Here is a 26,666-nt window from a genome sequence, read left to right as displayed (position 1 = left end):
ACGACATTTAATCTGTCATTCCTAAGCTCATAATCCATAAACCTTTTGATAAATGTAAGTATAACATCTATTCTTACAAGATCGTTACGGGATCTCTTTGAAAATGACGTCAAGGAATTGTTTAAAAAAAAACCCTCTCGTGAAAGATGTTGAAAAGTGCTAAAAAAAAAGAAGAAAAAAAAGGAACGTCAATAAGCCTGTGATATGAAGTATATATTTAACATTATATACAAACACTCAAATTTACCGTAAAATACCTCCTCGGGTTGCTTATCGAACGTTACTTCAAGTATAGCAATAAAATGTCAATGTCAATGTTTGTAAATAAGACTTATACTGGATGACTGTTAAAACAAGGAAATTCACATCTTTTAAAAGGTATACATTCCGGTGTTCGGTCATTAATGTAGCACATGTCTGTTAGTGTGTTAGTCTGTCTGTTAGAGGAAAACCCCATCTCAATATCTTGTCCCTAATTCGAGATATAGTTGATTTTTCTGGCTTAACCTTCCACTTACTTCAGAAAATATAAAGGGTAGTAGTAAAAAGGTATAGTCTGTGATATCATCATATAGGTAAAGTTGTTACACGAATTTTCTTTTTAATTCCCTGTGGTAATCGTCTCGTTGATTTATTCTTGAAAATTTGATACAAATCCTCTCAATGGATTGAGATATATTGGGGACAATTTGAAGCTCAATTATTATCCTGTGGACTTCATTCACTCTGCTTATTGACAAGTGTATTTACAAAATATCTCCGAGATAACAAAATACAACGAGACGGTGTGTTTGACCTTAAAAAAAGATGCAGAAGATGTTTTAACCATTTTGCTTAGCAACCAGATTCAACCACCAGAAGATTAAATTGCGGAATGAGTAGCACGACAGATAAATGAGATTATCATGTACCTTTTTCATCAATCAATAACTCAATTTTCTCTGATATTTTTTTTTTGGTGCGTTAGTTAGTCGAATGATATAAATCTAGACTGCGTATATACTTGTCCAGGCTCTGCCTGTCGTGTAATCATTACGACATTGCTACCAACATTAATCCGGGGTTACCGTGTTACAAATATCATTCAAGCTTGGAGTTATGCTACACTAATTATGTTTGTGCCTACTTCCATGATAGAAATAAGACCGCTGTTGTCAATAACATATTTAAAAAAATATATATTCCGTATCTGAATTTAAACAAAGCATGACCATCTTACAAACCTCCATTGTCAGCAACCCATGTGACCAGAAATGCGATCCAGACAAAGCGACGTAGATCATCCATTATTCTACTGTATTGTGGGAAACATATAGCTTGAAGTATCGACTTTAAGGCATGGGAATTCTCGAAATTGTGTGCTTTATTTTTGTTTTGTTAGTCAAAAGTCCTTTGTTTGCTTAAAAAAAACCCAACAAAATATGTCCTCGAAGCTTTTAGAGAATGCGTCTGCGCAGGTAAATACGTCAGGTTACTATGGGATATGTTATGATCAATGGAGAGATATAAAGGTACATGTAAAACTGTTGTGATAGGTTGTTCACTAACTTGTTGACGTCGAATTTTACTCCATGTATGCGCTTGTGCACTTACATAATGAATACCCATGTGTATGTGACATTAAAGGCCTACAGGGTAATACTTCCATGCGAAAAGTATACCACGAGAAACACTTGACCACGCCATGACCGCCGTTTGACGGCATACCGTACATACCTATACCAGGGTCTACCCACTCCACCCCCTATACATGGGAGGCGGCTGCAAATCCTCATGGCCACTCTTCCATCTTTTTAAATCCCAGATCCACCCCTGAACTAACTTCATCCCTTAATGACCACGTCAAATACAGTTTGCAGTATAAACGGCACATAACCCAGCAAATATTGCTCTCTCTCAGTCCTAATTAAATTCGGTTGCATGCAAATCCTAGAATTCCTATGTTGTAATTATTTTGTAGGCTTGCTAAAAAACCAGGGTCAAGCTTCGAGTTTTCAAACCCTACAAAAAGTATACATTAACTAAATTTATACAGAAAGGTGACCAAGTGGTTTCCTATTGTTGAATGAGGGTCTGTGCAAACATGTTGCACTTACATACACATAAAGGTATCTCTGCTTGTTACGTAATCCATTTCCCTCCTCGATTCAATGTTATTGCAAATTCTCAAAAGACGTTTTAATGTTTATTCATATATTTTATGTGTGTGTGTGTGGAAGCTGTGTTGATTTGATATTTTTCATGTGCCCAGATAAAAGTTGCATTATGTAAATGAAAATACTTGTAATTTCTTTTTCTTTTTGGCCCTTAAATATATTTTCGAAAGTGAAATCCTCGTCATGGTAACCACACCCATGCGCATGCTCTGACAGATGAAAGAAAGTACTTATTTCTGTTTGTTTTAAGCAAACATATGAGTTAAATTGGTATACTCGCGAGATTTTCCAGAATGGATGTCACACCCTCAGCGATGCGTTGCTCACAATAAAGTAAAACAATGGCCGATATACATCGATTTATCTGGGTAGTCTTGTCTCTCATATTGGCGGCCTCTATCCCAGGTTTGTAAATTTTTGATATATTTTATTACATTATTTTATTAAAATCCAGTATGAATACATGAAAGTACATAATGATAAATAGGATATGAAAAACAGTTAAGAGTTATAAAGCTTGAAATAGTCATGTACTCACCCACTCCTGTGTTGCCATGTTGGAGCGTAAACTTACAGTTTGTAGAAATCTAACACACGTGAAGGGTTCATTAATTCGTTTCCACAATGTTATATCGTGTATATAGGTGTTGTCTCTAACTCACAGTGTGGGACACGAAATGTCGATAGCAGAATTGTCAGGACCAACGCAGATTTGGGCAGTTGGCCCTGGATAGGATCTTTGGGTTTCTCTGGTGTTACTCACAGCTGTGGAGCTACATTACTGGATCCATACTGGGCAATAACTGCGGCACATTGTGTGTATGTATTGTTTAAAATTTAAAATTTATACCCGGTATATGATCATATAGGCATATAGGCTAGGTATTGGTTTACGTCGACACCTTGTCATGCATTATAATACGCTTTTTTTTGTATGTAGGTTACACAACCCCTCCCCATCCCATATTAACATAGGATACATTTTAAAATTGACGCAAGTGATTATGTTAACTTCATGCGTAGCACTCGAAAACGTACCTCGAGCACAATGACTCTGCATATAATGTATAATCGTTTTATTTATATCAGGTACATGCATTCAGAACATGTAGGCTATATATATAGACTCTCTACTTCTGCTTCTTCTTCGGTTATGTACTCGTTAAAAATCCCCTCTCGGGTATCACAACGAGGATGTTGGTGCGCAGCGCAGCAGTGCTAATAACAATGCGTGGGCAATCTTGTCTTAAACACCTCAAGACTAGGGCTCTCTTTAACGGCCAAGGACTTAAGTTTACAATTAATATTTTTTCTATTTACAACCGAATTTGGTCAAACCATTGATGAAATCATATAGCTGAAGGAAAGAACTAAGCCACTGAGTAAAATCAGCGAGATCGTCAGTAGCTAACCTTTAAAAGAACATTATTGCCCTCAATAATGTTAATGTTTACCCTACACCATCATACCGTGTAAGTTTAGTAACACTCTGGTGCTACCGGCCTACGAAAGCCAGGTCGCAGCTAGGTCCAGAACGGGAAACAAAATATGGCAGATTGTTACTTTGAGGTGCGAAAGATTACGGTAACTTTTTATGAGTATATATAGGCGTATATTGCAAATATAAATAAGGTGCACTGAATGTTGCTCTAAGTGGTAACAGGATCACAATTAGTTTCTGAGAACACCATATTTTCGTGAAACAGGTACACTTGAGAGTCTAATATAAAGGTCGCGCCACGGCGTACACTACTCCCTATATTAATTTAATCGCCTAACAGTATCGGCCTGAGTAACACGTCGCGCCTGTTCGTCCGGGAATAAAAAAACACATATCAAATTCATTTGGTCATCTATCTTGTACATTCCAATTATAGGTAACATTTGCAAATATATTAGTCGTACAGCCACTGAGAGAATTATCCACGCCTTCACGAATTGAGGCGGAGTGTATAGCCAAGTGGTTGACGCCGGCGTCTCCCAGTCATGAGATCCCCGGTTCGATTCCCCGCCGACAGCAATGTGTGTCGTCTGGCAAGGGTGTTGTTCAATAACAACTTCCTGACATGGACGTTAAATGGATGTGTGCCGAGAGATTGGCTTCGGTCAGCTTGCGAGTCTACAAGCCTCCATGGCTTCTTTCGCGAGTTCCTGCTTGCGGGAAGATCACATATACATACATAATGGAAACGCAATGATAGTGGAACCTACAACTCGTTGAATGGCTTGGCTCCTTCTTACATCTCTGACATGCTCCAGACATACACTCCGATACGTCTTCGCTCCAGTAACATACATTTACTCTAAAACCATTGGCCTAAACATATATGGGGTGAAAGATTGTTCGAAGTAGCTGCTCCTCACCTCTGGGATTGAGTACCACTAGAATTCAGATGTTTTGCTTCCCTTACTTTGTTGATTACCACTAGAACTCAGATGTGGTGCTTGTTCAAAAAACTTTTGAAACTCATCTTATATGACAAGCATTTATGAAGGTTAACCAATAATTCTTTTGTTCATTCGTATGTTCTTTCTTTTCTCTTTTCCACTCCTGTGCCTTGAGTACCCTTCCGGGTATATATTAGCACATTAATAAAATCAATATTATTAATAAATTATTCTAAGCTAGTAGTACTTGCATATATGTTATAGCTTTATACAACTTCTCTTGTATGTATTTCAATGAACAGTGGGCATTATAAGAAAGTGTATCTGCTATTAAAAGAACCATTGTTTTAAATACTTTATCATCCCTGGGCAAATATTTGGCATAAATGACAGTTCCTAGCTAGCGTTGCTATGATCAGGTCTACTTTCAAAATGTATAGGCTTAAGTAGGCTAATGCTTCTGCAACCAATTCAGCATGCAGCCTTTAGTAGATAGGGGTAACAAAACAATTCCTTGCAACATTCTTATACATTATTTGACTTGTACAGACTAGAAATATCTCAAAACAAAGTCAAACTAGATTATTGTTAACAACATTACACGTTTAAATTTCACAATGTTAACCCAACTTAGTCTGCCACAGCCTGTAGGGTTAAAGCATACCATACCAATTAAAACTTTTATTGTGGTTCTTCATGCTCATGCAATTTCTTTATGTTCAAATACATTCAGTCTATGGAAAAGATCCTGCTAGGATCGAAACGTCAGGCCCACTGACTCTTACACATTTATAAATTTAAAAAAAGTGTTGTCACTTTTTTGTGTCTCACACTGAAAGAGAAAAATGTTTTACATAGGAATTCCCTTTTCCTCTGCCCATTTTTTGGCTCACTCCTCCCAATACTCCTTAGCCCCCCCCCCCCCCCCATCTCCTCTCCTTTATCCTTTAAGCTGCTCCCAATCCCTCAGATAAATAAACCATAGTCCTCTTTCATTACCTTACTGAGATAAAGCAGAATAGCTGATTGTATAATGAGTATTTAAAGTATGTCTGTTAACTGGTGAGAATTGTGAGGACGTGTTCCCTTTTATACCCTGCAACCTTGTCTCTGGGTCAGAGGTTAAACTTTACAGCTTGCTTCATACATGCATTCAATTGGTACATGTAGAACAAACAGTTCACTGCACGTACAAAGTTGACGAGTCCCCTTAAGTGTAATCAAAGGCTGTGATGACATAATAAAGTTGTAACGTACAGTTTAACATATTGAAATAGACACACCCTTTAGGTATGGCATGTTTCATTTCAAATGGAAGAAGGTAATGTACATGCATGAGCTGTGCTTTTCACCCAAACAAAACAAGCACTTCACTTGGCTGAAGCTTCTCAATATTTACATGATTCTAGATGAAAACAGGTTTGTTCAAATAAAGATCTAAGAGGTTTGTCAAATATCAGGAGTGTTTCAGCCTTCGTTCATTTCTTGATACATTTTAACAACTCCCTGGGAAGATGACTGGCTGAATTGACTTCTTTTTCAGGGGCACCTTTGACACCATTGTGGTTGGATTCGTCAATTTTCTTGAGAGCTCTAGTCACAGAGAGGAACGGAGAGTCATAGTGCATCGCCATCCAGAGTACGACAATGAAACTTTGGTCAACGACGTTGCAGTCCTTCAACTTCGATCCCCTGTTGAATTTGACGATTTTGTAAGACCAGCATGCATTGCGAGGTCAACACCAGAGACTAATCACTACAGTGAATGTATGGTTGCAGGATGGGGTTCACTGCCAGCAGGTATTAAACCTTACTCCCATCACATTAAAATTGCATCTTTTGATGTTAATTTGATCTGTTTCTCTTTTAGAAAATTATGAATATTACGAAAGGGAAAGAAGAGTTAACTTTTGTCACTTGTTTACTGTCAGCAGATAAATTAGAGATATGGACTATTGAGAAAATCATTTTTCTTTGCGTAGAGACTGGTTTTTGCACAAAGAATAATTATTGCAGTGCATATGTGCCAAAGTTTTTGAAATGCTCCATACAATCTGTGAAATAGCCATCTAAATGTATGCTTCATTTTACCTGTAAAATTTTTAAGTTTCTATTGAAACAGTTTACCATCAATCGCCATTTTGACTAAATGATTGGATCTTTGTTGTAGAATACATCGGTTCATCTCGACCTGTTCATTTCAATTAAGATTTTTGAAGCTCAAATTAGGTTCAATGAAGCAAAAAAAAAATCTCTTGTCAGTTTACCATCTTAAAAAAGCCTCTAGTGGTTTATTAAGAATCTTTTGTATTTTTTCAGAGAATATGGTAATAATTTCTGATACAATGGATGGAACAGATTTTGCTCCTGTTTTTAGGGAAGAGGGGGAAGGGAGAGGTGTTCAATGGTTTCATAATTTTTCACCAAGTTTTCGAGAAATCCAAACAGGATAACGATATTGGTTACCCTACTGTACTTGCTTTGGTCAACCTCTGCTTGCATCACCAGAGAATTTGGTTGAGTTTCTTTTCAGCCATCTAAATATCATCCATGAAATATTGTACTGATTTTGTATATAAAATACTTAATTTTGATCTCTTGATAACCGGAAGGGGGTTTTTCAAAAGTTGGTTAATAATGCATTTCTCGGCATTTTCTAGATCATGGATTTTTTCCCGCAAATTAATTCCTCTACACAGATTTCTTCCCCATTCAGCTGCGAGAAACAGGCATAAGTCTTTTGAACCAGTCACAGTGCATGCAGTCACTGGGTGATGAAAATTTTAAGGAGGATGTGATGCTCTGTGGCAGTTTCAAGGATGGCAGCTCTGAGTTCTGTCAGGTAAGTTCTGTACTGAAAAATTGTGGTAGATCTGATCAGTGGTGGAGCGTACCTACAGTCGGTGGGGGGTGGGGGGGCAGATGCCTCCCCCTGACAGGCTCAAATGGACTGCTGGCGCCCTTTTCAGCTTTTTACTTATTCGCGATTATTGACTTTTTTATTGCGCTCTCATCTACATATTGACATTTGTCACATTATCTGCAAATTAGCAAGAGTCATATCCGGCGATCTAGGGAGTATCTTTTACTCAAAAAATTTCTGTACGCTCCGCGCCAACCTGTGGTGGCGCTCCGCTTAGATAGTGTCAAAAGCGCCCCTATGGACCATTCTCGCCCCCCTGACCCCTAGCTCCACCACTGGATCTGATATTTCATACAGAAGGGTCCAGTGAAAACTATAACTGACTCCCCCTTCCCCCCTCCCCTTTGTCAGGCCTGCAAAAAATGAAACACTTTGTGCCACTGTTTTGCCAATGTTTTTTGTTTGAAGTTTCTTATAACCATGATGACTTTTCAAAGAGTCATCAAAAGATATTACCAAGTAGACAATTAAGAACCTGGTGTTAAGGGGGTATTGAATGATTTGTCAGAGGGGAGCCGTAAAAATGAGTCTATCTGAGAAAATTTTGTACGTCACTCTCGGCTTTTTGAACAGAACCTATTTTGCTCTTCTCATAATCTTTGCGTAGATAGGAAGAGTTGATTTTTGTTTCATTTCAACAATCAAGGGGATAAACAAACAAACAAACCACCTAACAATACTTTCTCAAATAATGACAGGCCTCGAAATTCAGGTTATTTTTGTTACTGGCTAAGTGGCAAATTACCAGTCCTTTGTCAGCTGAGTGTGAAGCAATTTATTCACATTTAGAAGTTACGTATATTCAACAGGGTGATAGCGGAGGACCCCTCATGTGCAAGGATGATGAAGGGTTATGGAATGTGGTTGGAATTTCTTCCGGGGATTCTGGATGCGAGGGACCATCGACAGCAGTGTTTACCAGAGTGACGGCATATACAGACTTTATATCATCGTTCCTGAATAAAGGTATGTTGAAATCATTACTTAAACTGCTGAGTTAGTTTGTTTAACATCGCTATGACATGTCCTTTAGTAAAAAAAAGGTCTGATGATGTTAAAAAAAAAACATAGGTAAAAAGAAGAAGATTCTTATGGAAAAAATTATGATTACAATAAAAACAATCATTCTTATACTAATTCTGATGAATTACCCAAGTATTAGGAATTCCTATCCAGGGCAATCAGATGTCAAAATTCTTTAAAAGCATCAGGACGAAAATATTTTTCATTAATGAAAAGCTGTTGAAGATTGAAACATGGAGTTTAAACAGGCTCATTTAATTAGATGATGACAGCAGTGATCGTGGCTACAATGTTGACATGGCAACTGTAGACTCAGAAACAGTCATTGTTTTTAACGTCAGTAGGATGGTCGGGTGAGCAAAGATGGTCGCATTGGCAGGAATGAAATCACCATCTTTGATTCGCAGGTTAGAGCCCGGCATGGCCCTGGTGTTAAACAGTTTGAGGCATACTTGACCAGGGTCTTATATGTTGTGATAGTCAAACCCAAACTGGAATAACTTATATGACTTGGATTGAGACCTGAATGTGGAGTCACAAGCTGTAACTTTTTTGACATGTATTGACATCTGCTTTAGCACTATGATTTGCAAAGCAGTTTGAAAATAAATTGTTATTACTTTATTTTCTGCTCTGTCAGGGCCTAATTTCATGGCATGCTAGGCTAATACAGTATAACATACACTTATGGTACCCCTGTTACGAGCTACTATATCACATAAACTCAAGGCTTGCTAGCCTGCTACCCTATCACATACACTTATGGTACCCCTGCTACCTGCTACTGTATCACATAAACCTATGGTACCCTTGTTACGTGCTACTGTATCACATAAACTCATGGCCTGCTAGGCTGCTACTGTATCACATAAACTCATGGCCTGCTAGGCTGCTACTGTATCACATAAACTCATGGCCTGCTAGGCTGTTACTGTATCACATAAAATTATGGCCTGCTAGGCTGCTACTGTATCACATAAACTTATGGCCTGCTAGGCTGCTTCTGTATCACATAAACTCATGGCCTGCTAGGCTGTTACTGTATCACATAAAATTATGGCCTGCTAGGCTGCTACTGTATCACATAAACTTATGGCCTGCTAGGCTGCTTCTGTATCACATAAACTCATGGCCTGCTAGGCTGCTACTGTATTACATAAGCTCATTTTTCATGCAACCACAACACTGGTATATAACACAGAAATACAAAGATTGTAGCCCGTATAATTTTTTTTCTGTGGGATGGGTGAGCACTGTGTAATCAGTACTTTGTACATTTGTATGCATACCTATCTTTGAGAATTTCCAAGAGCTTAATTAATAACAACTACATTTAGTATTTTTTTTTCATTTTCCATACTGGTTTTTTTTTTACAGAAATACACACTTGTGAGGAAGGTGAAGTTCTTTTATCCGATCAAATTTGTGATTTTGAAGTTCACTGCAATCGATCAGTCAGTGATGAAAGAGACTGTGGTAAGTACCAACAGCTAGCTACTGGCTATGTTTATTTTGCAAACTTATAAAGTCTGCAAAATATATCGTAGAAGTAGATGTGTACACAAAATATTTTGCAAATGCATGTATAATGTGTACACAAAATATGTTACGAAAATCTGTGTACAAAATAGTCTGAAAAATTTATATGCACGCACAGATGCACATTTGTTACAAAGTGAAAGGATAAAAGGCAACCATCATAGTACAATTAAGTTACAGGTCATTCCAATACTCTTTAAGGATATATTGGTTTATGAAAAGACTTTCTATGTAAAACATTTGTCATGTTGAGTTTCTTTCATAAATCTGATCAATGCTTATATTTTCCTATCTCCGCTCCTGCAGATCACCTTGAGATTGGTTTCGAGCTAAACTTGACTTCGCCAAATTATCCGCGAAGCTACAGAAACTCTCAGCATCAGGAATTTCTCATGATCTCCGAACGCGGCTCGCATCTAAGTGTCCGTTGGTTACACTTTCAACTGGAAACCGGCTTTGACTACGTGCATATCAGTTTCGACAGGGAGCGGTACATCAGCTTCACCGGTAACTCGACGCTGGACGACTTTGTTTCACCGTCCAATATCCTGTGGGTGCTGTTTACCAGTGACTCCAGTGTAAGAGACGAAGGGTTTGCCATGCATGTGGAAGTGGTTCCTGGAAATGGTGAATATGCGAAAACTTATTTAAAGAAAAATAGCAGTTTCATTAACAGAACGTCATATATTTAGTTTGGTGTAATTAACAATAACATGTTATGTCTCCAGATGCAGGCAAAAAGTGTTTAATCTGGATGGGGATGTTGGGGGGGGGGGGGAAGGGGGTGATGTGACATGTGCCTTTGATTTGAGGAAGTAAGCTGCAAATTAAATCACTTTAAAGCATATCCCCCCCAAAAAAAACTGATGAAGGGTCCTTTAAGCATTATCTTTAACAGTGAAGGATGTTATTACCCAGATTGTGACAATTTTTAACACAAAATGTACGTAGCTTTAACGATCGGACAGCAAACTGTATTTTTAGATGATTAATCTGCCGGTTCCTAGAAGTAAAGTTTGATGAGATTGGAAAAGTTTGCAATGACAGAGAACTATTAAGTTTCCATAGTATGGCATAGCAAATGCATTTTCAGTTAGTTTTACAATATTTCTCTTCAAATTCCAAAATACTCTGTAACAGGTTAAACACTATTAATCAGCAGTTCACAAACTTGAAAGCCTACCACCCAGGTGCTTCTACGATCTTCTGAACCTTGACACAACAGACCCCACGCTCTGCTCAGAATCGATGTGCAGAATGCGTGAATGCTAGACTATGGACATCGGCGAGCTCCAAAAACTGTAGAAAAACTTTGCAATCCAAATGAGAATTTTTGTACTCCCCCCAGTAGGTTTTTGAACCATCACTCTAAGCTACTCAATGATATGATGGTATGCTACAAAAATTTATAATAATATGTAGTATTCTTTCATTTACTTCTTTATAACAGGCACATCGAACTGCACAGTCGATAGCGACTGCTCTGGTCATCATGAAATCTGCAACATGTCCAAATGCCAATGTTTACCTGGCTTCTTTAGAGCATTTGACATGTGCTTGGGTAAGTATATAGCCGAAGTCTCTGGTCTTGACAGAATTGTCATCAAATTACAAATTTGAATACACTTTCTGTTGTTGTAGTGTATAAGACCATTTCTGCATGTAAGTTGTTGTATAGCGCCACCCTACTCTTGTTGGTTAGTCTATAGTCAATAAGCAAGTCCATATTATCATTCACCTCTAGTTTCTTTTGGCTATACAAACCTATAACTAAATATTTCTGCTTGTTGAACCTTTTTAGTAGGCTTGATGATTCTTATCAGGCAACGGATATTCCGTTTAAAGACTTTTTCAATTGAGAAGGGGAGGGATGTAGTGCATTAGACCTTTCATACATGTAAGTTGTTTAATAGCACCACACTTCTGTTGTTGGTCGATTAGTCAATCAACAAGTAAGATAGTTAAATCTGGTGGCAAAGTTTTTTTGTTCCTAAAATCCTTGAATCGAAGGATACGATACCATGTAGGAATGATATATATTAAAGATAACTTTGCAGTGATAAATTTCTAAATTTTGGATGGCTCGTTAATCTTCCCACAATGCACCTAAGTTTCTTCCCTTTCTTTGTGAATTTCTTAATACAATTGCGTAATTGTTTCCTTTTTATAGATATCGATGAATGTGCAGAGTTTCGACCTTGCGAACACAAAAACAGCGAATGTGTGAATTTAGAAGGAAGCTACCAATGTTCTTGTAGATATGGATATGAAGGGAATGGAACCAGCTGTCAAGGTATGGCATCTGGGTTTGAAATTGGTTATAAAATATTGGCCAGTTTCTCTTGAACAGACATGCTTGTGCCTTGTTACTTTTATCACACAAATCATGTTTCACTTTACCGATTTGTCATTCTGTTATTTTTATAATTTCAATGCGGCATATTTGACTTATTTTTTCATGGAGGCATTCACTATACAAACATTAACATGTTATCTTTGTTACGTAACTATGTCACTATTAAACTTGTTTGGGTCGATTGCGTTAAAGCGTGTTATTTCTGTGTATATGTGTTTCGTATGTTTAAGATGTGCAATATGACGAGTGTATTTTTATTACAGAGGTATCTGTCAATTGCGGTACCATAACTGATGGCGCCCCGAGATCAAGGATTGTTGGTGGCACAGATGCTTACAGAGGCAACTGGCCATGGATGGGATCCCTACAGGGGTACTATGGTAATCACGTGTGTGGCGCTACCCTTATCAATCCAGAGTGGGCAGTAACTGCAGCTCATTGCGTGTAAGTTTATAATTAATATAAACAAAGCATTCTTTGTTTTGTTTAATTATTTTCATTGAGGTACATCTGTAGATCTTCAAACATTCACGCAGTGCATTGACACATTAAATATAGGATATTGAAAAGAGCTGTACATTAAAAACAATATAGGATTTTATTTAAACCGTGTAAATATTAAAGGAGACAAAAGTATATTGTTGACTTGCTGCATTAATGTCACAAAATCTTGGCAATATATCTTTGCCATTGCCACCTTGGAAACTGCTAAATTTATATTATGTATAAATCAATAGAGCAATTTATTATTTATTGTTCTGTATGAAGAGAAACTTAAAAGAGTGGAGATTCATGAAAATGTGTGTGTGTTCTTTTTCTTTTCACAGTGGCTACTTCGAAAAGATTGTCTTTGGCGATCAGAAACAGTACGAATTCAGTCGATACCACCAGGAGTCCCAGGTGCAAGTCTTTGTCCATCCTGAGTACGATGGTGAGGTATACAGGGACATAGCGGTGCTACACCTTCAGAGACCCGTCCGTTACTCGCATCATGTATCTCCAGTCTGCCTGCCCGATCCAGAAGCCGGCGGCCAGTATTCAAATTGTTGGATAGCCGGATGGGGAACCACAGAGTTTGGAGGAGGTGGTAGGTCTTCTGTTTTAATAGTCCTTTCCTTAATTGTGCAGGATCTGACTTGTATTTTACATTTACATAATTTACATTTTCTGGCGTTTTACCGTCTTGAAAGAACAAAGTTGTGAATTACTTTGTGAAAGGAAGAAATAAAAAATATTGCATAATTTGTTCTTTGATATGAAAAAAAAATTAACCTCACCATAGTTATATAATAATTTTGACCATATTATATAACAGTTGTGATATTCTATCCGTGTGTTCTTTGAGGCAGGCATACCGTTGTAGCACCTATTACTGCTCATGGGACTTCCATTTAATGTTCCCATTTGATGGATAAGAATATACATTACTTGGGTACTTTTGGGTTAATGGAAATTTAGCCAATACCATCATTTAAAAAAAAAAAAAATTATATTTTTTATTCTCCTTTAGAGACACCTGACATCCTCCAGGAAGCTAACATCAACCTCTTCAATGATTCTGTTTGTGAGGAATATCTTCAGGCAAATTTTATCTCCGATTACATGATTTGTGCTGGATTGATAGAGGGCGGCAAGGACACCTGTCAGGTATAAACGCTGACCTGAAAATTCTCATCTTACTTCTAGAAGGATGATATTTCTCTCCAACCTTTGTCAGCATATTAATGTTTCCAAGTTTTGCCTTGATATCTGATATGTTTCAAGGCACTTTAAATCAGCAAAATATGGTTTAGCTTTTTGCCATACTTCTGCCCATGCAGAGTTTTTGCTGACCATTTAATTCCAGAATTCTCACAGAATAAGACCATGAGATTTTTTATGTTTTTGATAGACTGTCAGTTAACATTTTCAGAACTAAAAATGAAAAACAGTATAGATCAATGACCATACAGCTATAGGGACCTCTAGCTAAAATCTCACCATTTCTTAAATTTGCTATAATGATGTGGTATTAGTTCATGATCTTTAGCAGTATTTGTCACAGCTTGGCTTGCTGTGGTTAGTTATCCTTTTATACTGCCTATAGTGTTAGATTCAGCACACCCGATTAGATTGTTGGCTTGTTTCTTCGCTGGCCAGAGTAAAATCTGTTGCGGGACGAATTTGGCTCTCGGACCTCCCAGTGAGAGCCATGCAGTCGTAACAGATCAGGTGATAGTTTATAAAACAGATATCAGGCAATTTAGACTGTAAAATAGACAAAAATTGCCCGTTTATATTGGCCCCTTAAAACAAAGTTTATTCATTTTTGTCTCATTTATTTATTCATATAATTTTCAACAAATTGTATCATGATTTTCTGCTGCAGTGGAAAGTGATGCATTTATGTCGTTTTAAATGTTTCATCTGATACAGGGAGACAGCGGTGGTCCGATGGTGTGTGAGGGCCAGGACGGTAGCTGGCAATTGGTTGGTGCCACCTCTTGGGGTTTTGGCTGCGGTGACGCTAGGAGCCCTGGGGTCTATACCAAGATCGAAGCACATTTAGAATTCATTCAGGAAACGATCAACGAAGGTACTTTTCATTTGGCTAGTAAAGCTATATGATGGATGCCACATGATACCATGTTATGCTTTTACACCTGTGTGCTGTTATAGCAATTCACTGGGACTTCATTCTGGCAGCTATCTCTCAGGGTGGTCACTGCTTTGTCCAGATATTGCTTAGTATAGGAACACTACGCAATATCTGTACCCCCCCCTGCCCTTTTCTTTTGTAAGATGTGTCTTCTATCATGATGATCAACAAACTATGAGGGGTGACCTTAAAAGTCAGTTCGGAATAGGTTTGGTGGGTCGCAGGAATTTTACAAATCGCAAATATTTCATCTACACTTTTCATAGCTTTCATGCATATCGACCATTGATCCTTAGGAGTGGGGGTCTGGTGGGTTGTGGCCCAGTCCTCGTGGAAGATTCTGGGCTGTGGGCCGAAAACGTATTAGAAAGCTGTTCATCATATTCATAAACACGCTACATCATATTGTGTTTATATCATTGTTACAGAATATTTCCACTGTGATAATGGAGACATCATCGCCCGCGACAAAAAATGTGACTTTTATGCAGACTGCGCCGATGAAACTGACGAATCCAGATGCGGTAAGCTTCTGTTTGTCAACAATATTACGGAAGATAATATTTTGAGCGTTGTCATGTCCGTGAAAAGAAATCTTTGTCGGATAGTTTAATCACATAAAAATGATATGATGGAAAACGGCATACACAATTGCTCACATCACTAATAAGATGTTTTTCAAAATTTGATGGAGGTCAAAGGTCATCTCAGGTTGAGAGAGGTCAACATGTGAATTCCATATTAAACACTTGACATCTGAAGAGTGTACATGGACAGATTTCATATATGTACAAGATTTGTAAAGTACATAAGTTTAATATATTGATAGCTGTATCTTTGTTTTATAATTCTGTGATATGCAGTGTGTGGTTGTATTGCATTGTCTGATTAATGGGAATGTGGGTAATGCTGATTTGAATCTATAATTAAACAAGCTATAGTCATGTTTAGAGGAAAATATGCAGGTGGCTTCATCCTACCAAAGCCTTCTTGAGGCTATAAGCTTAATTCTGTTCACAGCAGAGATAACCACCCCCTGTATCTGGACTGGGCATTAATCCCTGTTAGTGGACATATTGAGAATATACCATATGCTGTAACAAACCAACATTAATCTTCCTTTATCCTGTACTGTATTAAATTTATTTTAACAATCGTTTTATCTGTTAAGCTTTTTTTACTTCGTCTTGCAATTCTTTGTTTTGTATGGATATTACCTTTCTGATATTTTAGTCATCATTTGGTTGGTTTTAGTTTCTTTTGAATATTTTTACTTTTTCATGTAGACTAATTGTAAATTATAAGAACAAAGTGGAAAATCAAATCAAATCAAATCAAATGTCATATGTAGCTTTTTGTCACATTTTGTACAAGAACTTTAGAGTTAACATGTCTCGTGGATGGTCGTGTGGGTGTTACATTTTCCATAAAAGTTTATTATTGTGTTGGTTTAAACTGCAATTATAATGGTAAATTCATCTAAAGTTATACATAATTGGTTAATCTCCAATCTAATAATGAGTTTTGTGTTATAACGAGCATTTGAAATGCCATTAGTCAAGGAATCAACAGTAGTTGTTTTTTTCTCTTTGATTTCAAACAGCACCCCTGAGAGACGGTGAAGATGTCACCATCTCGTACACCGGTTGTAGGTATGGATCTTCCCCTCAGTGGATTTTCCGTGCCGACCGCGGTTTGCTACTGCGAGTTTCCTTCATATCTCTCGAACTCGGTTCCGATTCTCTGGAGATCAGCTCTAATTCGTCTTATACTGTATTCACTGGTTCCTCAATTCCGGAGGATAGAGCCTTCCCAGGACCGTTGATAAGAGTGTCATACTTCTGCGAGGGTTTCCAAGACTCTAGCTTCTCCATCAATGTTTTGGCAACGAGTGAAGGTAAGTTTTTTCTGCCTTTAAACAAGGCAGGACATTGTCAAACTTTTTCATGGGTACCACGTATGATAATTTTGTGTGTTTTTTTTCTTTAGTTTTTCAAAAAAATATTTAGTTGTTAATATAATGCAGTATGTTGTCAAGTTATTCAGATGAATCCACTTTTGCAACTGTTTTTTTTTTTTTTTTGGGAAGTATAGTGTTTTACAGAGATTTATGTATACAAATAGATTTATGTCTTTATTCAGATGAAAGCACTTTTGCAACTGATTTTTACTTTATAATTGTTTTTTTTTTATTGGAAGTGTAGTGTTTTCCAGAGATTTATGTATATAAATAGATTCATGTATATAAAACCTCACATGATGTTTTGCTTATTCACTTTCCGCATGATAATATTGGTATATGCAAATGATTTTATTATTTAGTTTCATGCAAGCATGCACTCAAGTGATGTGATTACACCCGGGGTTAGTTACATATGTAAATTTACACACATTCTTAACAAAAGGTACTGTCTAAAAGTAAAATTGTTACTTATTGGTCGCTAAATTCTGAAAAGAACAACACTAATTACAAATGAATTATCGTTCAGGATGAATAGATTTTCAAATTTTCTCTCAATCCTCAACATCTCATGAAATAGGAGAGACTTTATCAACATTGCGACCATCACACAGGTTCATGAAACAGCCTTCGTCTTATGCTTAACGATCGTCAACAGCACAAAATCGCAAGTTTGACAAAATTTGTGATTGATGTTTTCTCTTTTGACAGAGCTGGAACTTTGTGATGATGGCATCATCTTCTCTGAAGAGATGCGCTGTGACTTTGTGGTCAGTTGCTCCAACAGAGAAAGTGCCTATTATGATGAAAAACATTGTGGTAAGCAGAGAGAAATATGATATGTAACAATGTTTTTAAGCTTGGCATTGTAAATTACAGGGTCATGCATATTAACCTGTTTGGTGATTCAGGGCCACACATAAATTATCCGTTAGGCGATCATGCTCAGTTAAACATGTTAAACATGCTCAGTGGATCAAGTGCATAGTAATATAAAATAAAATATAAAAGAAAATTGTGAAATTTTTGTGATAGGGTCTCTCTTTCAATATTTTTCCTACTCCCAGCAATTGCTTTGCCTCAGGGGCCCCTATAGCTACTTTGGGCCCCATTTGGGCTAATGGTACATCCCTGATCCATCCATTTTAAATCAAGTCAATTAGAAAGTTGTAACTCATTATAGTCATTACTGCCCAGCAGGTCAAACTATTGCCCCTATTATATCATCACATTGATCAGATATGGGTGTATGTGTGTGTGTATGTATGTATGTATTTTGATCCTCCTGCAAGCAGGAACTCGCGAAGAAGCCATCATTGGCTTAACAAAGCCGCAAGCTGACGGAAGTCAGTCTCTTACATTCATATTTAACATCCATGATTATGAATTGTTAATTGTCAAAAACTCTGTAACTGAACGACATACATTAATCTTGGAGTGACTCAAACTCGGCACCTTATGATTGAAAGGCACCGACGTTAACCACTGAGCTAACACTCCACGATATTTGAATTTATATGTTCAGTAATTATCAGGAATACAAACCTACCATTATTAGCAAAGCACACAATGCTTTGTATGTCTCATTGTGTGCTGCTGATGTATTGAATAAATTAGAAATGAATCTTTCTTGATATAACAGATCTGTGTCAGATATCATATATAACAGGCCTCTGAGACCCTTATAAAGCATGTTGAGGTCTGAGTGATCAAAATGTGGTCATTCATTATAACCATCTTCCAACGACCATGGATTTCTGACTCTGTTCTCATTGTCTTGGCCCCATGCAGATATCTCAGAGGTTTATGCATCCTCCTCCTCCTTTTATTTATCCATTTTTCAGATTTGCTCTCGGACGGGGACACCATCACCATACAGTCCCCGCAGTACCCTGCCAGGTACCCCAACAATACTGTTGTGCAGTGGCTATTCCAGGCAGAAGAAGGCCATCACTTTGAGTTGACCTTCCCGGAATTTGACTTGGAAGAGTTGTACGACTATCTGACCGTCGGTAACGGAAGTCATATCGGGGAGTGGGACGAGACGGTGTTCTCCTTGACCGGACTCAGACCGGAACCGGTCATCGCCGTGAACAACAACGTAATGTGGATGGAATTCTCCAGCGACTCCATCATCAGTGGTGATGGCTTCGTGGTGGAGATTCATGTGGTCGAGGACATACGTAAGTTGGACGTATGATACAATTAGACTCCACGTGGAGAGGAATAGCTGCAGCAGCTGCAGCCGTATATCATCCTCTGCTAGTATATAAGGAAGAGTCAATATCAGCAGCCTTGCAGTGACTATATTGTGTGAATCCATGAAGCACTGCAGCTAAGCTGCATAATGCTGCAGCCCCTTTGACATCCTACTTTTAACATGGTATCTTAGAGGCACCGGGTCACTGTTGGCAGAGTGTTAGTCTTGATATTATGTCATAGTCCAAGGAATAGAAACAAATTACTCTATACAGAGATAGTGTACACTATACCCTGCATGTGATACTTGGATATCTAAACATAACAAATTACCCTATACAGAGATAGTGTTTACCCTTGCATGTTGTAGTTGGATATCTGTACATAACAAATTACCCTATACAGAGATAGTGGTTACCCTTGCATGTGATAGTTGGATATTTTAACATAACAATCTGGAAAATTAGCATACAGATCTTTATCAAATGTTTCATTTAACATAATTTACTATATCCAATTCTGTCACAGCTAGGAGTGTGTACATCTTTAAACGTTGTGGCCCAGGGGATTGGGCGCAAATTGTCACTGTTTTCTTGTCCCTGTCGTAAGATCTTTAGGATTTAGGTTTTACAGATTTTCGAATCGTAAAAAGAGCCCAAGTTTCTCTTTTGTCAAAGACTATACACTTAAATATACTTTGAACATATTTGCACTTAATTGTCATGACTGAAAAATCCATACTTTTGTTCTAGATGAGTGATTAAGTCGAGGACGAATCAATACGGCTATGAAGAGATTATTTATTTGTTTATAAACTAATTTCATCTGCATTTTCTTTTTGTTTTATTCCAGGTGAGGTTCCTTGTATTCATTACATCGAAGGAGAAGATACAGGGGAATTGTTCTGTCTGTCTCCGACACGTGACGACGATTGTCTCCTGGTCCTGGTAACTTCAAAGAAGGAACGCTTCAAACTCGAGTTTGATGTCGATGTAGACTGCTCAGCAGGTATGTGGTTAACTAAATTCTGACCAGATGCATTACTTTAGTTTCAAGTCAGCATGAAAATGTCGGGAATTAAATTAAGAATTCATTTCCACGTGTTACTGATATTGCGGTATTGAGCAGAAGAAGCAAGGCTGTCACAGAACAGCATTCTTGGTAGTAGAAAGAGAAGTTATATCAGGCAAAGTAAGGGCTATACTATGCAACCTCTTATACCTACTGTACCTTGATCCCCATGATAAGGTGTGTTGTAATTAACATTCTAAACTGGCAGCTCCAGACCCATATTATGCCATACAACTTTAATTGTCAAACAAGTGTTAGCTCAGTGTTAGCTCAGTGGTTAACGCTGGTGCCTTCCAATCATAAGGTCCCCAGTTCGAGTCACTCCAAGATTAATGTTTGTTGTCCAGTTACAGTGTTGTTGACAACTGACAATTCATAATCATGGACGTTTAAATATGAATCTAAGAGACTGACTTCGGTCAGCTTGCGGCTTTGATAAGCCATGATGGCTTCTTCGCGAGTTCCTGCTTGCAGGAGGATCTAAAATGTATACACACAACACAAACAGCAAGAGGGTCATTTTTACTAATCCACACAAAAAGGTTTTCAATTTTCTGTCTTATAAAACACATGCAAACAGTCAGTCCAACACTATAATGCAACAATCTAACAATATATTTTGGTTTTGTAAAAGTAAGAGAGCCTGACAGTTTCGATCCTAGCAGGATCTTCTTCAGAGGCTAAATGACAAGTAACAGTAACAGAAGGGACAAAAACACGCACATAATACAGACAGGTTAATGAGCATGGTGAACACAAAAGAGATAGATGTAAGAGGATTAGTAGACAAGGGATGGAGAGAAGAAAGAAACCAACAGGGGGAAGAGGAGAGGTACGTAGGTAGGAAATATATTTTAGTCTCAACATTTGTAAACATCAATATTACTGTACATTACACTTGTGTATATAATTTCCATTTTCAAAATGTTTCAATCCCTTTATTTCTCTTTGATATTTAGGTGAGCACTTCACTCTGAGGACAAGCACCAAAGAGAATTCTTACTGCGGGGTGAAACGAAACCGTGCCTGGTGGTCCGACGACAATGTGGTAATCATCGACTACCTCTTCACCAAAGATCGTCGTAGCGACGGTATATTTGCACTGAGATTCTCTGTGAGAGATGATCCTACACCTACCATTGGTCAGTAATGGAATGGTTTATTTTGTTTTATAATTTAAGATATACAGTACTTTAATCAAAATTAACTTAAAAATTGTAAGCAAGTGTTTTAACTTTATGACGATGGTATCATCCTTGACAAATGTTAGTGACATTAAGACGAGACATAACATAAAAACATAAAGCATAAAACAGGAAAAGAGAAGAGTAGTATATTTTTTAATTTTTGTTTTGGAGTTTTGTTTTCCTTTCACCAATTTCTCTCAAGTATATGTATATATTTATTATATTCAAATCGGGAAAACATTCTATAAGCATTGTACTTCTTCTTTTCTCCTTTTCCATGCAAATGTATAGCTTAAATATTGTATATAAATTATCACGATAAATGTTTCGTTTTCTTTGTACCTGTCTCTCTAGATTGTATTATTATATCAAAATATTCGTTTTTACATTGTTAAACATTCATAAACTGTAAACAATTGCTGGCAATCAATTGCTGTCATTGTCATTGTAATATTAAAAATGATGATTTAGAGAATGAGGAGAGAGGGTAGTCAGGAGGCGAGAGGAAATAAAATAAAGAATTAAAGCAACACTTTAACTTCAGACTTAGGAAGTCTCATAAGGTAAATTTGTCAAGCAATATTTCCATATGATTTCCATATAAGTATGGGCATTGGAAACTAATCTATTAAAGGGTGTGACGACTCGTGCAAAAAGAAACGTCTAATGCCGGTAATCTGACCTAGTTTCAAATGAGGTGTAACCGAAGTGTTAGACACGGTACCATCGATCCCAGAAAATACACACACAGCTTGCTACCGTTGGTAATTAGACACTAAGTGTACAGTCAGTACATACAGCTGCGGTCAATACCCACAGCACAGTGTACAAACGATACAGCGATGGACATCTCAGGTCCAGCTAAAGATAACAAGGTATCATGTTTCATTACTGTCTGCATTTTGTAGCGACAAGAGAATAAATTCACTTGCAAGCAACGGAAAATTAACTTTTTAAAGATGGCGGCTCGCTGTTTGGGGCGAGTCTTCAATGCCTTTAAAGTCAGGAGATTTCCTTTTGCTTAGAGGGTGAATAGGTATTAGATTTCTCTTTTATACATTCAGATATAGCCTCTCCTTCTCATGACATCTGTGATTGACAGATTCAAATCAGTCTACTTCAATATATATGTGATTACCATACAACCTCTCTACATGGTACCATGTTGCATTTATCTAGTATCAAGTCGTCTATTCATCATGATTTCTGTCAATTGTTTTATTCTACCAAGAAAGAAAATGTAGTAAGTCTGCATCTTTTCACTGTATCTCCTTTCATATTGCTTGCGGCTTTAGATGCTAACATAGAATACAATCTATGCATTTATAGGTACAAAGTGCAATATATGTGTTGTGTATTGGTGTACAGTACATGTCCCCTGTATATGCACCACCTCAAAGTGGTTCGAACATATCTCAGTTTTCTCTCCCTTTAATCTAAAGAAGGATTACAGTTATCAGGCTTTGTGCTTTATAGATAGCATAGCCGAGATAATGTTTAATATTAACAGATTAGGCTTGGGTGTCAGTTGATCAACCAGATGAGACAATAGATAAGAGAGTATATAAACACATTAACTGTTGGGAATGATCGACATATACCACAGGTTAAATTCCTAATTGCTGGATCTTCTAGTGACAGACAATGTAACACTTAATAATTGAGGAAAATATTCCAAAGTGTTGCCTTAAAAAAAAACATCTTACTACTTTTTGAGAAAAGCGGTTGATTGAATGTAACCTAATTGATTGGCTAAGAGGCTTACTCCAGGAAGTGCCGGATTACAGCACTTAATTAGTAGTCTGTTTTTAAGTCATTACCGGAAATGTTCATCAAAAGCTATAATTTCCTTACATATAATCTTCTTGTTGGATTTATCCTTGAAAATTACTTTTGTGATGTTTTCTTAGCTGTCAATGTTCTTTGTGTTTAGAATTTCATAAAAATCATTAGTGCAGAATATTTATAGAAATATTATTTTTCCATGTTGATAAATGACTAAAAAATATCATGAAAAAAAGAAAACAGATTTACAGCCAAGCAGTATTGCCATGACGACATCATTCACTCTGTTCGCTGTTGCCAGATGCCAAATGTGGTTTAGATATAAACAACTATAAAGATAAAACAACTATAAAGATTATAAACATTATAAATAAAATGCAGTATACCTTCAACAATTTTAATAAACAATCAAGTTTGCCTTTGCCATGAATAACACTTTAAAGCTTTCTATGAAATACTTTCTGGGATCACTCTGATCCTCAGATCTATTCCAAGGCACTTTTTTTCAGAAATTTGATTATGAGGTACCACTTTTTTCTGTTTGTTTTTCATCATATTTAAAGGGCAATACATGCTGATCTTCAGTGCCAAATATATCTTTGCTGTTGTTACAGGTTGTAATCGCTTCTTCTCTGGACCCAGAGGATCAATAAGCTCTCCACGTTACCCTGACGACTACTCCGATAACAGGGTGTGCGAAACCAGAATCTTGGCTGAACCAGGCCAACGCATTTCACTCAGCTTCGAACATTTCAGGATGCAAGGAGCTTACCCGATCTGTGGGAATGACTACATGGAGGTACAGTATGGATAACAAGTAAATTGTTTCTGAATGGGCTTTAATTGTGTCTACAACAAATTGAGCTAAACTGCCTCATTGTGGGTTGAAAAATTCAATCAGCACATAAGGTACTAGGTTGAAAGTTTGTTGGTGTTACTTCTTTATATTGTGGTTTGTAATAGTCAGTATTATTAGAAAAAACCATTCTAATAATTTGAGAGTTACACTTGATTGGACTCGGGCCAAGTTAATGATTCGACTGGACTCATCTAAGTGAATGACTTGACTTGACTGGTATCAACATGGAAAGTTAAATGCCTTGGACATAACTTGGACATAACTTGGACTGGACTGCTCAGGACTCATCTTGTAGTGACATGATATGGCCATCCAGCTACTTCAATTTCAGCACAAAATGGCAAATTGTCCAGTTTCAATCTTACATTGAGATTGAACTTTTTCAGTTTTATTACGATTGTCATGTGGAGGTACCTTTACAAAGCAACTCATTCCGACATAACGGGAGTGGGGACATCTCGTCTCCAACCCCCTTTCCCGAATTGCAATAAACTTGTCTTCATTGGGATATATCCTGAAAGATGAAATTTCTGCTGATCATTATTCCTCAAAAGTTTCTGAAAAATCACCCAGCCCCAACTCTGATATGTAAATTAGGCTAAGCTAAGGTTCGTGTGTTTGAAATCTAAGTACAGCTGTAGATTAAAGGTGTCGTTTTTTTTACTTAATGTTGAGATAGACTCACACCTTGCAGAAGATACATCTTGTCTGTTTAACAAAATATTTGTGAATTTCATTAAAATGCCACTTTTTCTTTAGAAATTTTAATTCTCTCTTTGGGAAAAATAACTTAAATACTGTAAAGATGATATGCAACTCAATTGCCATTGCCAGATGCATTTAAAAGAATATCAAAACTTTGATATACTACTGTACATATCTTCTTTCTCATTGGTAGATTGAGGATCTCATCAGTGGCGAAAGCGTAAAATGGTGCGGAAACCAGCGAGACCCGTCTGTCATAGACCTCGTGTCTGACAGCTTCTACCTCAAGGTCACCTTCTCCTCAAACAGATCAAAGAACTTCCAGGGTTACTATGGAAAATTCTCTGTTCTCTAGTGGTAATATTTATACCACAGAGACATTCTTTTCCAGACATGACTATCTGTCCTTATTTATCATATGTAGTGGTTAGTTTGCTTGTAGATTTGCTTGTAGTAGGAAATCCAAAGTTTACACCTTTTGGTCAAATTCTTGCTCAAGACTGAATGATGTTCTAAAAGTTAAATTCTCTATAGTGTTTTTGCATCAAAATTAAACTAATTAAAAATGCAAATTATGGAATGTGCTGTCTCTTTAGAATAGGGGTATGGCATCCTTGAGAATATCAGAATAAAACCATGATACCAATTCTTCAAAATGAATACACTGTTTTAAAACAAGTGTGAAAAAGATAATGATAATAAGTTTATTGGATCAGTTTCATCTATATTACACTTAGTAATGAGTATAGAATATCATGCAAAGATTTGATATCCTTGAATAACATGCAAGTTGTCATTTTCACTTTTGGAGATACAATACAGTTCTAAATTGTGCATACAATTTTTCCAATTATGTGTTTTTCTGTCTTATTGTCCTTAAGAAAGCAGGAAATTTTTCCTTGTACTTCATTTATTATATTCATATATTGGAAAGACGGATGCAAACAGGCACAGATCCGGGGGAGGGGGTGAGGGAAGGTGCACCCATCCTCTTTTCAACCCAACATTAAAAGTTACATTTCCTTTTTGCACTACCTCATGTCTAAACTTGTCTGCACGTGTTTGTACTACCTTGTGTCTATCTTAAATCACTGCCTTGTGTCTAAACTTACTTACACATAGACCTAATTTGTAGCTCAAATATGTCTCAGAGTGCCCTATTTCATATCTCAAGTTGTATTTTCGTTCTGGGAGTGGATCTGTAGGGCCACACCCCTTTTTGTCTAGATCGACGCTTGAAGACATTCATAGTCCAAGATAGCTGACATCCATAGTCCAAGCTAGCTGACCTCCATAGTCCAAGCTAGCTGACATCCATAGTCCAAGCTAGCTGACCTCCATAGTCCAAGCTAGCTGACATCCATTGTCCAAGCTAGCTGACATCCATAGTCCAAGCTAGCTGACATCCATAGTCCAAGCTAGCTGACATCCATAGTCCAAGCTAGCTGACATTCATAGTCCAAGCTTGCTGACATCCATAGTCCAAGCTAGCTGACATCCACAGTCCAAGCTAGCTGACATCCATAGTCCAAGCTAGCTGTCATCCATAGTCCAAGCTAGCTGACATCCACAGTCCAAGCTAGCTGACATCCATAGTCCAAGCTAGCTGACATCCATAGTTCAAGCTAGCTGACATCCATAGTCCAAGCTAGCTGACATCCATAGTCCAAGCTAGCTGACATCCACAGTCCAAGCTAGCTGACATCCATAGTCCAAGCTAGCTGACATCCATAGTCCAAGCTAGCTGACATCCATAGTCCAAGCTAGCTGACATCCATAGTCCAAGCTAGCTGACATTCATAGTCCAAGCTTGCTGACATCCATTGTCAAAGCTAGCTGACATTCATAGTCAAAGCTAGCTGACATCCACAGTCCAA

General features: G+C 37.4%; 1 protein-coding gene across 2 annotated transcripts; it reads left to right on the top strand.

Annotated features, from left to right (window-relative positions):
• The first annotated feature begins 2,223 nt into the window (after positions 1–2,223).
• Positions 2,224–25,623, top strand: LOC139978943 (ovochymase-2-like). Of its 2 annotated transcripts, XM_071989527.1 has the most exons (21): positions 2,224–2,561; positions 2,801–2,975; positions 6,088–6,344; positions 7,244–7,386; positions 8,277–8,433; positions 9,868–9,966; positions 10,336–10,656; positions 11,480–11,590; positions 12,200–12,322; positions 12,649–12,829; positions 13,213–13,472; positions 13,896–14,032; positions 14,801–14,960; positions 15,452–15,547; positions 16,627–16,920; positions 17,695–17,802; positions 18,828–19,166; positions 20,035–20,190; positions 21,213–21,395; positions 23,840–24,024; positions 24,983–25,623. In XM_071989527.1, exons 1-21 carry the CDS (start codon positions 2,498–2,500, stop codon positions 25,142–25,144), a joined length of 3,711 nt encoding a protein of 1,236 aa, XP_071845628.1. In that variant the 5' UTR covers positions 2,224–2,497; the 3' UTR covers positions 25,145–25,623. The 2 variants fall into 2 exon arrangements, with proteins under 2 accessions (XP_071845628.1, XP_071845629.1); XM_071989528.1 differs by lacking the exons at positions 2,224–2,561; positions 2,801–2,975 and adding an exon at positions 3,598–3,740.
• Positions 25,624–26,666: the final 1,043 nt, after the last annotated feature.

Source organism: Apostichopus japonicus, chromosome 13, assembly GCF_037975245.1.
Source record: "Apostichopus japonicus isolate 1M-3 chromosome 13, ASM3797524v1, whole genome shotgun sequence".
Lineage (NCBI taxonomy): Eukaryota > Metazoa > Echinodermata > Holothuroidea > Aspidochirotida > Stichopodidae > Apostichopus > Apostichopus japonicus.
Note: the sequence above shows the minus strand (reverse complement) of the source record. Positions and strands in the feature narration are given on the sequence as shown.

Coding starts and splice junctions, on each gene's coding strand:
- LOC139978943 (XM_071989527.1), top strand. CDS start 2,498: ATGGCCGATATACATCGATTTATCTGGGTAGTCTTGTCTCTCATATTG. Junction 20,191..21,212: donor CGATGTAGACTGCTCAGCAG/GTATGTGGTTAA, acceptor TTTGATATTTAG/GTGAGCACTTCACTCTGAGG. Junction 24,025..24,982: donor GTGGGAATGACTACATGGAG/GTACAGTATGGA, acceptor TCTCATTGGTAG/ATTGAGGATCTCATCAGTGG.